At 40.3% G+C, this 16,690-nt stretch overlaps 1 protein-coding gene across 2 annotated transcripts in view; it reads right to left on the bottom strand.

Moving 5' to 3' along the window:
• The window catches only part of LOC122665176 (agmatine deiminase), a 29,526-nt gene extending 13,743 nt beyond the window's left edge, over nt 1-15,783 (bottom strand). Inside the window, exons 1-9 of one of the 2 annotated variants that reach the window (XM_043861255.1) lie at nt 15,660-15,783; nt 12,762-12,875; nt 12,573-12,662; nt 12,380-12,464; nt 11,924-11,979; nt 11,707-11,785; nt 10,969-11,103; nt 10,586-10,818; nt 10,334-10,440 (exon numbers count right to left, since the gene is read on the bottom strand). In XM_043861255.1, the coding sequence (XP_043717190.1) occupies nt 10,339-10,440; nt 10,586-10,818; nt 10,969-11,103; nt 11,707-11,785; nt 11,924-11,979; nt 12,380-12,464; nt 12,573-12,662; nt 12,762-12,875; nt 15,660-15,746 (981 nt within the window). In that variant the 5' untranslated portion in view covers nt 15,747-15,783 and the 3' untranslated portion in view covers nt 10,334-10,338. The remainder of the gene's footprint in view (nt 1-10,333; nt 10,441-10,585; nt 10,819-10,968; nt 11,104-11,706; nt 11,786-11,923; nt 11,980-12,379; nt 12,465-12,572; nt 12,663-12,761; nt 12,876-15,659) is intronic. The other variant, XM_043861253.1, reaches the window with a different exon arrangement.
• Nucleotides 15,784-16,690: the final 907 nt, after the last annotated feature.

The raw sequence follows: 16,690 nt of genomic DNA on the forward strand, positions 1-16,690 counted from the left end.
ATTACAAATATGGTATGCTAGGTAAGACTGAGTCAGCTCTTATCCTACATACAATGAACCTAGATGGTCTAGTCATCTAGTCTATTCTTAACACTACCCCTCAAGTTGGTGCATAGATATCCCGCACACCCAACTTGAATACAATAGGATGCAATGACTTAGAGGTCAATCCCTTAGTAAATACATCAGCTAGCTGGTTCTCTGAAGTGACAAAAGGATGCAAATTGAGCTTTGTTCAAGACTTCAAGCTTCTCCTTTATGAAGTGTTTGTCAATCTCAATATGCTTAGTTTTGTTGTGCTAGACTGGGTTATGGGCTATGCTGATTGTAGCCTTATTATCACAGTAAAGACTCATAGGTTCCTCAGATGTTACCCCTAAACCTCCAAGTAACACCTTGAGCCAGATAAGCTCACATACACCTAGTGTCATGGCACGAACATGCGGTATTCTGCTTCTGCACTGGATCTGGATACTGGTTATTTCCTGCTTCACCGCCGAGGAATATCCAGACGTGGAGCGCCGATCATCGATGGGACCAGCCCAGTTAACATCAATAAAACATTCCAACTCCAGATTGTTGTTGCTAGAGAATAAAATGCCCTTTCCTGGTGCTGAATTCAAGTACTTCAGTATTCGGTATACAGCCACAAGATGACTCATCTGTCGATCATGTAAGAAACAGCTCACAACACCGACAACATAAGCAATATTTAGCCAGGTATGTGAGTGGTATATCAATATGCCCACAAGTTGTTGATATCTCCTTGTCTACCGGTTCACCATCCTGTGTAACTGAGCTGATGATTAACCTCAATAGCAGACTCGGTAGGTTTACAGCCTAACATCCCTGTCTCACTAAGAAGATCTAGGACATATTTTTCTTGGTAAATGAAGATCCCTTTATCTGAACGGGCTACTTCAATTCTGAGAAAATATTTGAGAGGTCCTCAATCCTTGGTCTCAAACTCTGTAGACAACTTTGAACAAGGATATTTCTATATCATCATTCCTTGTTATCATAATGTCGTCAACATAAACAACAAGAACAATGATATTTTTCATCCTTGTGTTTGACAAACAACGTATGATCAGCATGACTCCATTTGTACCCAAATTGTAGCATAGCCTTCTAAAATCTACCAAACCAAGCTCATGGTGATTGCTTGAGGCCATAGAGGGACTTCCATAATTTGTACACCTTGCCAACAGTAGATGATGATGCAAAGCCTGGGGGAATATCCATATATACTTCTTCCTCATGATTTCCATTGAGAAAGCATTGTTCACATCAAGTTGTTGGAGACTCCATCTGAGATTTGCAACATAGGATAACAATGCTCGAACAGAGTTGATTTTTGGAACAGGGGCAAATGTGTCCTAATAAATCCCATAAGTCTGGGCAAAGCCCTCGGCAACCAGTCTTGCTTTATATCTCTCAAGTGTCCTATCATCTGCCTTTGCTTGATTCTGAACACCCATTTACAACCTCCTGACCTACTTTTTAGTGTTTACCTCCCCCTGAAGCCGAACAGTATCCATGACCAGAGAAGGAAGCTCTTACACAATACTCTCCCCTGAAAAGAAGATTGATAATAGGACTCATCCTCATGAAAAGTAACATCCATAATGACTAGTAAACAACGGGAGGAAGGATGATAACATTTGTATCCCTTTTGAGAAGCAGAATACCCAAGAATCCGAATGTGAATATGATCATACTCTGGGTTTAATCCAGTGAGAAAGTCATACACCCTTTCCATCTCACGCTCCTTCTGAATGATACTAGCATCAATAGCATAGGCCATGGAAACCAGATGACAGAAATCCAATTGTTACCATAGCATATTGAGAGTGGTGGAGTAAGCAAGAAGAGATAACTCTCTTTAAGTAGTCTCATGAACTTGCCGACAAAGTTCATATATCAGAGCATAATTGTTGGACTGTGCATATGTCTATTTAACCGCATCCCATAATTCCTTTTACAGAATTTAACAAGACAAATCTTGGGCTGATAGTAAGGTCCATACAATTCAATAAAAAAGACATGATGAGAGCATCATTGGCCAACCAAGTATTTGCAGTCGTAGCATCAGTGGGTTTAGAAGTGTCACCATTCAAATACCCCCAAAAATTGTTACCCCGAATAGTGAGAAGGCATACCCGAGACCAGGTGAGATAATTTGTTCCATTCAACATTGCAGGTCCTATTTGGAGAGCAGGGTTATGGCCATGGGTTCCAAGACCACCCCAAACTACCCTCAACTCCCCCTATAAAGGTAGCACTACTTGCAACCATTGAAATGGAGGTAATACTAAAACCAATAAATAATGAGAAAATCACTCACTGAACGAGCTGTATAGATTGGTTGCAGTAGTGACGGAGAGTCTCAGGTAGCAACGGCGAGAGGTCAACTACCCTAGTGAGTGGCGGCAAGTAGAAGGGCCATGGTAGGGGGTCCTTGTCGAACTCTGGTGATGGTCGGAGACGAGACAATAGGAGCTGTAGCACAGGCCTTGGCATGACCTGCAATCAAGCAAGGAGGGTGGGAGCCCTATTGGTGCTTGCAGAGCTTGAGGTGACCAGGCGGAGAGGCAGGGGCCTCAGTGAGGCCTGATATGAACACGGAAAGGTGGGCAAGAGCCTTGGTGGTGCTTGAGGTGACTAGGCAAAGAGGCAAGAGCCTAAGGGAGGCCTGATGTGATCATGAGAAGAGGGAGGGGCCTTGTTGGTGTCAACAAAGTCGAAGGCGACAAGGTAGAGAGGTAGGGGCCAAAGAGAGGCCTGTTACTAGCACGGGAAGGGCCAGGGGACCTGTGGTGGCCGTTAGAGCCTGAGGCGACCGAGAGAAGAAGGGTAGAGGCCATGTTAGAGTTGTAGAGGCCCTTGGTAAGGTCGTAAGTCGTGCGCGGGAAGATGCAAAGGACCCAGATGGGCCAGTCGGGTAGTAGGGCCTAAGGAAGGTCTAGGAAGAGTCGCACGAGAGGAAAAAACCCTTAAATGGGCCTCGCATCCTTGGTGGTGTATGATATGAGGGCAAAAGCCCTTAGCAGGAAGAAACGAGGTGAGCAGGAGCCCTAGTGGTGGCGAGTTGAGGGCATGGGGCATGATGTTGTCAGTGGTCAGCGGAAAATGGAGGCGGCACGACCTTAGGTGACCATGCTCGGCCTTGGGAGTCCGAAACCTAAAAAATGTAGGGCTGACTTGTAGCAGAAAAATAAAAAATACCCAAAGCATTGGGCTTTGATACCAAATTGAGAAGAAGAGAGGTTGAGAGAATGGATTGGCTTGTCTTGAATGACAAAGGCCATTCTTTATTTATAGAGAGGAGCAATTACAAAATGGTATGATAGGTAAGAGTGAGTCAGCTCTTATCCTACATATAACGAATCTAGATGATCTATTTATCTACTAGTCATCTAGTCTATCCTTAATAGTAGCGCATTGAAGTTGATTTCTACGCATTGTGGAAGAAGTCACCAGTAGGATTACACAAGTTGATGTAATCCACTTTTGAAAAATCCCTATTTGTTGTGTATTTAACCCTAGGCTACATGTTTGAGAAAATGCCTGAGCCAAACCGTGATGTAATTGGGGGGATTTGGTTTTTACATTGAACTTGTAACTGGGACATTCTTATAACCCCACTTTTATCTGTATTGGGGTGTTCAGTCAGGGCTAAACACTAACAGGGTTGGAGCTCCTTAGCAGTATGATTGTCTAAAGTTGGGTGTGGTAGTACCCTCACAATTGTAGTTGTGTAAACCGGGGGTTGTAGCTCCCTAAAGTTGTAGCTGCAAAAGGGTATTGAGTATATGCTGAGCCTGAGTGCAATACGCCATGGATGTAGGCACACTGCCGAACCACATAATATCTTGTCTCCTTGTTGGTTAATTATCATCGTGGATATTCGAGTGCTATGTATGCTTGCAAAGTGGGTGTGTACTATCTGATAGACCTGACCACTTTATGGTACGGAGTAGAAGAGTTGGAAATTGTGTAAAAATTGATCCAAGAGAGAATAGGAGAAGGTAGGAAGTGAGAAGAGAAGAGAAGAGAGAAAGAAATGGCAACCGAATGACGGAGAGAGATGTTTCCTCTCCCCTATTTGATTTACTAATACGAAAATGAGAATTACAACCACCTCCCTATGGAGGTAAAAAGTAAAACAGGAAAAATACAACATAAGAAAATAACATACTAAACTAGTGTCCAAACTACCCTTATTACATAAACTCTAACACTCCCCCTCAAGCTGAAGAATAAATGTCATACATTCCCAGCTTGCATATCATGGTACTAAACTGATGAGGGATGAGCCCCTTGGTAAAGATGTCCGCTAATTGATTGTTTGTCTTAACAAAAGGAGTACAAATGTAGCCAGAGTCAATCTTCTCCTTGATGAAATGTCGGTCCACTTCAATGTGCTTTGTTCTGTCATGTTGCACATGGTTGTATGCCATACTTATGGCAGTCTTGTTATCACAATAGAGTCTCATAGGTGCCTCAATATCAAATCCCAACTCTTGGACTAGTCATCTCAACCATAGGAGTTCACATACTCCATGAGCCATAGCTCTAAATTCTGCCTCTGTACTTGACCGAGCCACAACCAGTTGCTTTTTACTACTCCATGTGACCATATTACCGCCCACAAAAGTACAATAGCCTGATGTAGATCGCCTGTTAGACACTGAACCAAACAATCAACATCAGTGTAGCCTTCAATTCTCAAATGGTTGTACTTGGCAAGAGGTCTTCAAGTATAAGGATCTGGTATACAATATCCAAGTGCCCACTCTAGGGGGCATGCATAAACTGATTCACCACCCCAACTGCATAGGAAACATCTAGGCAATTCAAAGAGAGATAAATCAACTTCCCTACAAGCCTCTGATATTTCCCTGCATCAACAAGGGAAGGTCCACAGTCTTCTCCTAGCTTATGATTCTGATCAATAGGAGAGTATACTGGTTTGCAACCCAACATCCCTATCTCTTTCAACAAGTCTAAGACAAACTTCCTTTGACAAACCTTTATTCCCTTCTTAGACCTTGACACTTCAATCCCTAAGAAGTACTTTAAGGGACCCAAATCATTAATCCTAAACTGTTGAGCCAAGTAGGTCTTCAGCCTAGCTATCTCAGCCCTGTCATCTCCAGTCACTACAATGTTATCAACATAGATAATAAGGGCTGTGATGGTACCATTACCTCATCGGGTAAATAAAGTGTGGGGTCAGCTTGGCTCTGGGAATACCCCTTCAAAATGGCATGTCTAAACCTCTCAAACCAAGTCTTCAGAGACTGTTTGAGAATTGAGACCATATAGTGCCTTCTTGAGCAGACACACTTCCCCTTCAGCTGAGGGAAACTTGAAGCCAGGTGGAGTCTGCATGTACACTTCCTCTTCTAGATCACCATGGAGGAAAGCGTTCTTTACACCCAACTGATACAATGGACAATTTTTATTAGCCGCCAAAGATAAGAGAACTCTTATTGAGTTATGCTTAGCCACAAGAGCAAATGTCTCCTGATAATCAATCCCATATACCTGACTGTATCCTTTGGCCACCAACCGAGCCTTATATCTTTTAATTGTACCATATGATCGGTAATTGATTGGGTAGACCCATCTGCATCCAACTAAAACTCTCCCCCTAGGAAGATCAACCAATTTCCAACTACAGTTCTTCTCAAGAGCCGTCATTCCCTCATACATGGCTTGCTTCCACTTTGGGTCAAACATAGCTTCAGTAACATGTTTGGGAATGGAAATAGAAGAGAGGGAAGCAGTTAAGACAACACCTGTAGGAGAAAGAGCATCATAGGAAACAAACTAGGCTAAAGGATTAGTGCAAACTCTCTTTCCTTTTCTAACGGCAATAGGAAGGTCTAAATCTGAAGGAAGAGGAAGGATGTCACCTGACTGAGGAGGATGTATCTCAGGATGTAGATCCAAGGGGGACTCTTAGCAAGTCTTCTTTTGCTGCTTGTTCTTTCTCTTGTACACAATGTAGTAATCCTATTCATTACCAGAACCACCTGAATTATCACCAATAGCAGCAACAACCCCTTCTTTATGTTTCCCAATATCAAACAGAAATGGAGAAGTAAAGGTGGGAGGAAAGGGACATCAACAGCCTCTTCATTCACACTATTCTCCCCCTGAAGAGGATGTTGAGAAGAAGTGAAGAAAGGTATAGATTCAAGAAGGTGACATCTTTGAAGAGAAGTCGCATTCGAGAAGAGGGATGGCAACACTTATACCCCTTAATAGAGGAGGAATATCCAAGGAAAAGGCATTTGAGTTCCATCGGGTCAAGCTTAGTCCTGGCAGATTTATTGACATGGACATAGCAGACATACCCAAACACCTTAGGAGTAAGAGAGAAAGCAGAAGTCTGAGGAGACAACAAGTCTAAAGGGGATTTGGAGCCAAGAAGTTTAGTGGGCACGCAGTTGATTAAAAGGCAGCGGTTAGAAGGGTTTCAGACCCAAAAAACCTGGGGAACATCCATGTCAAATAGGAGATTCCTAGTAACTTCCAAAAAATGGCAATTTTTCCTCTTAGCCACCTCATTCTGTTGAGGGGTGTCAACATAAGCAACCTGATGGATAATGCCATGGTTAGTAAAAAACTGTTGGAGGCCCCCATACATATACTCGCCTCCTTTATTAGAATGAACAATTTGAATGCGACTACGAAATTGGGTACAAATGAGCTGATAAAATTTTTTAAAGGCATCATAGACATCACTTTTTTGTTTCATTAAAAAAATCTAAGTTGACCGGGAATAGTCATCAACAAAGGAAACAAAATAACGATATCCAAACAAGTAGTGGGAGCAGGCCCCCAAACATCAGAATGCACAATATGGAAAGAAACATTGGATCTATTACCATGATAGGAAGAAGGAGAACGACAATGTATGGCAAACAAACAGGGTTCACACTGAAATGCATGGGAAGAAGGAATGAAAGAAAACAAGTGCGGCAATTTTGTCCTCATAACACCGAAAGAAGGGTGGACAAAACGTTGATGCCACAACATCACAGAGTCAATAGTATTGTTGTCACTACGCCCACATGTGTAAGATTGAGTAGTAGGTAAGGGGGAAATCCCTAGATCAAGAAGGTAGAGTCCCTTTTCCTCACGTTTGCTGCCAATAATCCCCTTTGTTACCAAATCCTGAAAAATACTATGAGATGGAAAAAAAGTGACACAGCAATTCAAGGATTTAGTTAGGTGGCTCAAAGATAAGAGGTTAGTGTTAAACTTAGGAACATGAAGAACGGAATCAAGGGAAATAGAAGAAGTATCACGGATACTAACCTTACTAGAGATAAAAGAAAGAGAACCATTAGCGACCCTAACCTTTTCCTTACCAGAATAAATAGAGTAGGAGTCATAACACTGGGACATGCCGGTCATATGGTCAGTGACTCCAGAGTCAATGACCCACGAAGAGGTAGTAGAAGAAGCTGATGTAGAGGCCTGTAAGGTGGATGCTGAAGAATCTTGTACTGTAGGTATAGAAGAAGAGCTTTCTAGATAATGACATAACCCTGCGAAAAACTGCAATATCATCTTGAGTGAGAGAACTGGTGTTTGTCTGTAGTCCATATAGATATCCCATAGGTTCAACCTCAATCATCGTAGTGTGTGCTATGACTCCCCCTCTCTTGATGCTATGCATACCAAGGGGACAGCCATAAAGCATCCAACGGCTCTCTCTAGTGTGTCTAGATTTCCCACAATGATCACAACTGAATTTATCCCCGTCATTCCCTCGAGGTGGCCCTTGGCCTCTTCCTCCGACCTCTGACATGATGTAGGAACACAGATAGAAAGTAAGGAGATACTGATGCAGAACCAAGGATGTACTCGCAGAAAAAAAAGAAGGTTGTTGCTTACCTTGGCAGCCAGCCACGATTTTGATTCTCAACTACTGCTGGTGTAACACTGTTCACGTGATACTGTTCACGTGAACAGTACTATTCTATTGGGTTGTTATGTTTTAATTTTTTAGTCATGTAATAAACTAATGAACCGGTTGGTTCAATTGATCTAGTTTAAGTCATGGTCAGCCATGTGGGATAAGTTAGTAGTCTAGGCTATTTACTTTCTAATTTCATGTTAGTAGTTAGTTTCTATTTTCATAATTAGTAGGTGATTAAAATTAGTAGTCACATCAGTTAGAAGCTGATTGTGTTTTGTAATATTGTAATCCAAGTCAAGGGTCAAAATTAGAAGTTTCTAATTAAGGACATTCTAATTTTGTTCCCTTGCCTTTTCTCTCTTTACGACAGTCAATAAATACAACCCAAGAGGCCATACAGGCCACGATTTCCATTCTCCAAATACTGCTGCTTGCATGTTGCTTCAATGAAGCTATTTCCATGGTTTTCGATCCTTGGTGATGGAGCTGGTGTGTGATCCAAGCTAATTCCTTGCAGTGTGAAGCCCAGGAGGCTGCTCTTCAGTCCTTGTTCTCTTTCTCTTTCAAACAATCCAGCCATTAGAAGACATTCCCACTCCAGCCGAGAACCACTGCTGCTGTGACTGGTTTGAACCTATTTTCAATACTTTCTAATTCCATTCTCCCTCTCTCCTGCCCTATCCAGCCATCACTTTTCCTCCATCTTTTGAGCATCTTTTCCCCCATCCTAGAGCTCCATCGATCCCCCTTTCAGCCCCTTCCGATCTGTTGATTGGCCTCCACAAGAAATCTCCCCAAAACCCATTAAATCCCTGTTTCCTAGCCTGCTACTCAAATCGGCAGAGAAAAAAACCTTCTGCAGATTTGTTTGCTTAACCCCTTGCTTTTCCTACTGTCCCAGATCTATCCCTCTATACTAACCTCACCCTTGAACTAAACCATCCCCTATCAAACCATCCCAGCCTTAACCCATCGAACTAAACCAATTTTCCCTGATTTCAGATCCTGTTTTGGGACAGGTTGAATTTTCATTCCTGTCCTACATTAGATGCCCAAACCAAATGGGGAGTATACTCTACCCAAGAGTAGAAACAACTAGTAATCAAATCCACCACCAGCAAGCAAACAAACAACAGTTTCTTAAAAATAGCTCAATCAAATACACCATTTACACCTTAGCTTCATTCCATAACAATCATTAACACTCAAATAAGGTACTCATTCAACCAACAGCAACTATTCAACACACCACAAGGCTGTAAAGATGAAACAGAGAACTAAACCAGAAGCTGGTGATACATGTGAGGCCGTAAAGGAGTGAGCTATGTTCTTCAACCATTCTATATCACCAACCGAGTCCCTAGGTACTTTAAAGAGTACCCCTGGGCGATTCAACAATCCTATCCCCATTGCAAAATATGGGGAAATAATGGAGAATCGAAAACAAGAAGGGAGAAGCTGGTGATACTGTAGCAGCAGCATAAAGATGAGTTGCAAGCCTTGGGCTTTCTTCTTTTGCAACCAGGCTTTTGGGGGCTTGAAAGGGAAGCCTAGGACGACTTCAATGATGCAAGATTGAACTTCAACAAATGTAGGATGAAGGAGAGACAAGCTACAAACTCAGGGGCTGGCAGTAACCTAGTTTGAACATTCCTTTGTTGATTTGAGATTCAAATAGCCAAATCTTCACATGAACACCTATCTTGGTGCTTCCATAGTCTTCATCAAGACTTATGGCATGATTCCTTCAATGTTTTCACATAGCAGCCCCTTCCTTGGAACCCCTTTGAAACCTAGGGTTCCAAAGAGAGGGAGAAGAGGCGATAAGCTTGTAGAACAACTCTCAAACCAAAACTGGAGAGTGCTCTGGTACCAAGTTGGAAATGATGTAAAGATCGATCCAAGAGAGAATAGGAGAAGGTAGGAAGTGAGAAGAGAAGAAGAGAGAAAGAGATGGGAACCGAATGATGGAGAGAGATGTTTCCTCTCCCCTATTTGATTTACTAATATGAAAATACGAATTACAACCACCTCCCTAGGGACTAAAAGGTAAAACAAGAAAAATACAACATACGAAAATAAGATACTAAACTAGTGCCCAAACTACCCTTATTACATAAACTCTAACAAGAAGTGCATAAAACTGTGTGGGACTAGTAAAATTGGGATTGCCCCAGCCAGTCAGTATTTGAGTTATATTATGCATTAGTGTCTGTGTGTGTGTGTGCCAAAAGTGAGACAGTGAAGTCAGTGTGTTTATCAACAGTGTGGCTTGAGACAGTGCCATTCGTGTTGGGAATTCCAAGGGTGTATTGCAAGGAGTGTTGGGAGATTTGGAAGAATTTTTGTGACCCTGATTCATCCCCCTCTCAGTGTCAACCTGGAAATATCAAGGCTCATTCAATCCAATCTACAAGTGGTAGGTCCCGGTCCCATTTGCATGCAAGCCAATCAGTACAGTACAAGTAGTGAGAACAGATTCTTCTCACACTCCCATCCAGCCACGGATGTTTTCATATTGAAAGACCATATAGCAATGTAAAGAGCATAGAGGGGATATAGAACACAGTAGAAAGATACAAAAGCATGTATTCAAAATGAATGAGCAAGATGACATTGGAAGCAGAGGCTATACATACTGACCTGAATAACTCCAGCAGCCTCTTCTTCTGTCATGAAAAGAGGTCCTGGTATGTGGAGCTTAATTATTTCAAATGCTCTTCCACAGGCATCTGTGGCTTTGGAAAGAACAGACAATGCCTCAACAGATCGCTCATACTGGGGGTCTGATTCATCATCAGTCCAGGCTAAGAGAACCACACCAGGCTTAACAAAGCAGCACATATTGTCAATGTGACCATTAGTATCGTCATCACCTACAAAAATAAGGTTAAACCATTGGAGGATTAGAAGGAATTACATATATAATACCTCCTCAAAAACTATACATCTAGAGTCAAGAATGTATCCACAGAAAAAGTCCAAAAAAATAATAAATTAATAGTACCCAGAGAGGAAATAAGTACCAAATAGCCCTTGAGGCAACCATATAACCTTCCTGACTCCAAGATACATCTTAAGCTCATTCTCTATTTGTTCTTTTGTTAAAGTGGGATTCCGATTTTTATTCAGCAGGCACTCTTCAGTGGTAAGGCAAGTCCCTGAAGAATGAAAGAAATGATGAATAGATTTAAAAATTACAAAAATATCTGCAGAAGCATTGGGTACTGATTGCCAAAAAAATTTCTTATAAAGGTAGACCAACTGCCGTATTTCTGCAGGGCCAAGGAAGTAAAGAATATTTTTCTTTGATAAGTTGCAAATAGAAGGAATGAATTAAGTGAACCATTCTGGGAACGTGTGCTATGCCTCCATCCAAGGTAGAGGAATGAATAATCAGGATATATTAACAAAAAACTATAGCAACACTATCAGAAAAGAATAAAAGGCCCCAACAATCTACAGACTGATATCCATCTTATATTTGCTTATGTATAACAACCAAATAAAATAAAACAAAATATGATATAATGTGTCATAAGGGAAAACCCACTATACCACTTTGTTACTAAATAATATTTATCAGCCTCAAGAAATGGATTACCTTCGTTTTACAAGGTTATCTGCCAACAATTTAAACAATTTACGGCAGGGATGGTTAACAAAAGTTCCTCTAGGATTACAAATGCCTAGCTATGAGAATTAACAATGAAATGCCCATGTATGCTATAATGAAACTTATCAAATAAAATTGTAACTGTTACCTTCTCCGTCTACATGGATGCTTCCACCTTCAAGAATAATAGATTGAGGAAACCGAGGAAGCTTCTCAATTCCCAAAATCTAACATCAAAGAAAAGAAAATATTAGGTGTCACAATCGAACATCTATGAAATGCTGGTAAAGAATAGTCAAAAGAGGGAAATCAAAAAATTAAAACACTAGTAAAACTGAAGCAACGACAAAATCAACTCAATCGACCTTCCTGGCAACAAGTTGATCAAGACTCCAGTCCGCATAACATCCATCATCAGGACCTAGGAATCAACAAAGAGAAAGGAGTGAACATATAACTTCCCTCGCTCAAAGCCATAAAACTCACACTTGATAATTTTTAGTCTATTAAAACAAAACATTCATTAAAATATCAGTTTCTTGACGGATGCACAATGGTTTGACTTGGGAGTCCTTTTTTTATAGCCACGGGTCCAAACTTGGAAACAGCCTCTTCTGCGAAGCAGAGGGTAAGGCTGCGTACATTTGCCCCTCCCAGACCCTGCAGTAGCGGGAGCCTCCTGCACTGGGACGGTCTTTTATACATAAGACGAAAGGTAAGTAGAAAGTAGTTCCAACAAATGAACAGTGATGCACCATTCACAGTTCAACCCACATATTTCCCCATGGATTACAAAAGAACTACATGGTACAAAGGCTTACCACCCCAGCAGTTAAAATTCCAATCAATTCCAGCAATCTTCCGCACTGGGTCTCCTGAATGCGTTATGTGGTCACATACAACAAACTTTCGGCAAAAAGTTATCCTTTTAGAGACTAAAGTAAATAGCAAACAAGAAATACTCTAAAAGAACTGCAGGAACAACCAAGATTTAAAGAAAAGATAAGAACTCACAGTTGGTCCAGTATCACGAAACCAGGCATCATTTATACTCATCTCAACGACCCTGATATCTTTGGGTATTTGATTACGTGCATTTTCCCACTAGAGCATGAAAAAGTTCAGAGAAGTGAAGTAAAAGACAATGACTATGAGTTTTAAGGGTATTTCTCAAAGAAACTTTACCCAGCAACAATTACTGACCTGTGCAGGACTTGCACACACAGTCACAGGCTCAAACCTGGAGATGGCAGATGCTACCTTCACAAATACACGTTGGGCATGTGTTGCGTTATTCCGCCAGTTATCAGGACGTTCCTGTAATTTAAGATGAAGCTTGATTGTAATACTGAAGAGCAGACACAGTTTTGTTCTTGGAAAAGCAAACAAGAGAAAGAGATCATCTACCAACAACAGAAACTGTCATGCCACACAGAGGGAGGTTCAAAAAGTAAACCCAAGAATTTTAATAAAAGCTGCATACAGTAGTATAATAAGAATTTATTCATTTGGAGCGATGAGAAACTTGGATAAAGAATACTTGGAAGATAACCAGCTGATTCTTTAACTCTTGTTCAATTCCAAGTCTTTAATGTAGAAGTGCTAGGCTGAAAAAGGATCAACACTAACACACCTCCAGTAGACCAGAATCGCAGTGATCAATATAGTCAAGTCTGAGGACAAAATATAGAAGGTTGACAAACTCAAGATCAAACCAATGGATGAGGCTGATATTATAACCGAAGGATGGTCTCTTAGGGTGGAATATGTACCTAAAATCTAAGGCTCATCCAATGGACAGATTGAAAGAAACCAACAGTAACAGAAATAGAGGGTTAGGAATCAGAAAATTAGAAAGTAATGAAAGAACTATGGCAACCCTCGATCCTACAGTCTGATGAACTCCAAACTAGGATTGAAGAGAGCTGTCCTGGAGCAGAATAACATATTAAAAATCTGAAGTAATCCGATGGTCAGATCCTAGGAAAACAGAGATGGGAAATCAGAATGGAAAACTGTCTAACAGGCCATTGCAGACACAAACAGAGCATGAAAAACCACAGAATCGATTAAGATAATGATGTCCAGCAATGCTCAGTTAAATTAACAATGAACAGTACTGATATTACCTGAATATAAGCCACACCGGAGAAGGTATGACTGCTGAACTTTGCAGGGCAGAATATAAGTTGGGAAAACAAAAAAAAAAGAAGAATAAGAGAAATAGAAAGGGATATGTTCAAGTCTCCCACTTGAACTGCAGAGCAGGCCTCCCGCCTAACTCCAACCTAGTATCCCACTAGGGTTCTGCAACTCACAGTGTAACAGCATAAGCCATTCTTTTTTTTTTTTTTTTTAAGTCCAATCGTTGGGCTAGGCTGCCCTCTCCCCTTTAATATAATAGAAGTATGAGTTACAAAATAGAAAGTATTTGCTACCAAGTAGTTTACAACCAAAGTAGAAACTTCCTATAAAATCTAGTTGCCATACATTAAAATAGAAACTCCCATTATACAGAACAAAACAAAATAGTAACAAACTGAAATATAAACTACCTACCATTCTATTGCAATGAAATAAAATACTTTCTAAAACTGAAAATAGAAACTAAACTATGGCAGCATCTAATATTGCACTCCAGCTGCCCCTATGAGGCCCACACCACTGTTCACATGAACAGTAATTTTTCCTGAATTCTATTTTGGTCCTTCTCTTCTTCATGTTTCGATCTACATCAGTCTTGGTCTTCTCTAACTATTTTTTATTTGAGAAAAAACATAATGAATATAGTCTCAATATGAAATAATTACCAGTCATTCCATAACTCACAAAACCAATGAATGATAGATACTTGACTTTCTTCCTTAAAATGTTATAGAAGGCATGGCAACTTCATTGGAAACTTGTTGCAAACTTATGAAAAAGAATAAACATAAATCTTAAAGTTTTAAATCCATTTAAATATTCAAGAAATCATTTATATTGGTGACAACAGCTATGAAAACGTCATTCAAATATAACAAAAATCATCAATCAATATATGCATCATAACCAAACAGAACAAAATAGAAAAAGAAAACTCAGAAAATGGAGCCTTACCGAAAAAAATTGTCACTAAAATGAAACGTCACAAATTTGAAAAGTACTCAAGGTGTAGGAAAAATGTCTTTCTGTACGATCATCTTTAGTTTACAATCACAAACCTTTACCCCCCACATTTGACATAGTTTTACAAAAACCCGTAAAATCCTTACTTCAGGTATTATAAAATGGATTTTGGTACAGCCCTACAGGGAGGGACCTTAGGTTAAACTTTGGCATGACTTGCACGTAGGGTTGAGACATGGTAATATCATTTCAGTTCTACTTCAACTTCAGCAATTACATGATGGTTCTCTCTTCAACCATCCCAGCAACCAGTAGGATTCCCTTCATCAGGCATATTTTTTAATACAGGATTTTGATTAATCAGTAGGATTCCCTTCATCAGGCATTTTTTAATTTGGGATTTTGATCAAATTACAGCCAACACTCTCTTCCTCATTTACTTACATTGATCAAGATGCTTGGAGTCTCTCCCAATCAGTTGCTTATTATAAGAGCACACTTACACCACAAATTACCCCCCAATCCCCAATAAAACACCTACAACTTCATTAGGTCTCAATTCTTCCGTAGAAGATCAAACATTTTCGGTGACACCAACTTATACTACGAGCCCTTCCTCAAAGTTCTTCTAACTTGTTCCTATCTCATTCCAAGCTGGATGATGAAATGCCTGGGCATCATAGGTTATGTCGCAAGTGGAATAACAGGAATCCTATGTACAGAGAAATCAATCTCAAAGACATATATCGAAAAATAGAGTTACACAGAATTACCAAAGGAAAGGATAATCTATGAAACATATAACAAAAACCCATTACTCAAATTCAGAATCAAAGCGCAGTAAACAAACCGTGAAACTTATGAGAATGAAAAGAGATAAAACTCACAAGCGCAGCATACAGACATCATTATTGACGGGAGTTGTGAATTTAAATGAGGGAGAAGAAAGAGAAAGCGCAAATGAAATAAATTAAGAAGGATGATGGTACTCACAGGCCATCCCATCCAACAGTGTGAATGGGTTTCCCACTCTGGAGGCATGCGATAGCCCAGTAACGCTGGCTTGCTCTCCAAATCCATCCCCACCTGACTGCTACTACTACTGCTACTATTCCTACACTTGACTTCGCTACAAACTCTAAAAATCTTAGATGAAGAATGTTGGGAAAGCGTGTCCACTCTGCAATAAACCCCTCTATGGAAAGCATGTCCACTGATAGTGTCAATCGGTTCGCTCTGGTTATTCGGTCCGGTTCAAATGCGATTTACATTTTGATAAGATGAAATCAAAACCGAATCAAACAGGAATCAATCAAAATCATAATCATTTTGCATTTCACAATCGATTTACATGCGGTTTGTAATACTGCTTTGGAAAATAGTAACAAAGACAACCTCAGCTTTTAAAACCTTGTATATTCTTTTGTTTCTCTATTCTTTTTCGGTCTCCCCTACTCATCTCGTCTCCCATGCCTATATGATAAAAAAATAGGGGAAAAGATCTCTAACTTGGTGGTGTTTCTTTCGCTCTCTCACAGGGCACCGTGAGATGACGCCTCTGCCCCTGGGTAGATACCCAGGCGTGCTCATCCATTGGCCCAAATGCTTGTATAGAGACCATGCGACCAAGTAGAGATCTTTGTAATAACAATGATAACCACATTTTCTCCGCTTTTCCTTTAAATCTTTTCGTTCCGAACATGTTCCCTTTTCCCATCTTTTTTCTTCTCCATCCTCACTTGATAAACAAACTGTCTCTTCCATTAACAGGTAAGGTTTTGTTAATCTAGTTTAACATGATCGATCATTTTCAATCCATACTTGAACATATATATATATTATATAATTAATCCCAAGACATTTGACGTATTCTATGTTTTCATGTATGATGCAACATTTGTTGCTTATTAAATTAATCATTATTTTATTAATTAACTCAATTGACGCATTGGCACTATTCAAGTGAGAAGTATTGGTTTCTATGAAGAATGCTGACACTATTCTACTACTATTGCTAGACTAAA

Source organism: Telopea speciosissima, chromosome 6 (genome assembly GCF_018873765.1).
Source record: "Telopea speciosissima isolate NSW1024214 ecotype Mountain lineage chromosome 6, Tspe_v1, whole genome shotgun sequence".
NCBI lineage: Eukaryota > Viridiplantae > Streptophyta > Magnoliopsida > Proteales > Proteaceae > Telopea > Telopea speciosissima.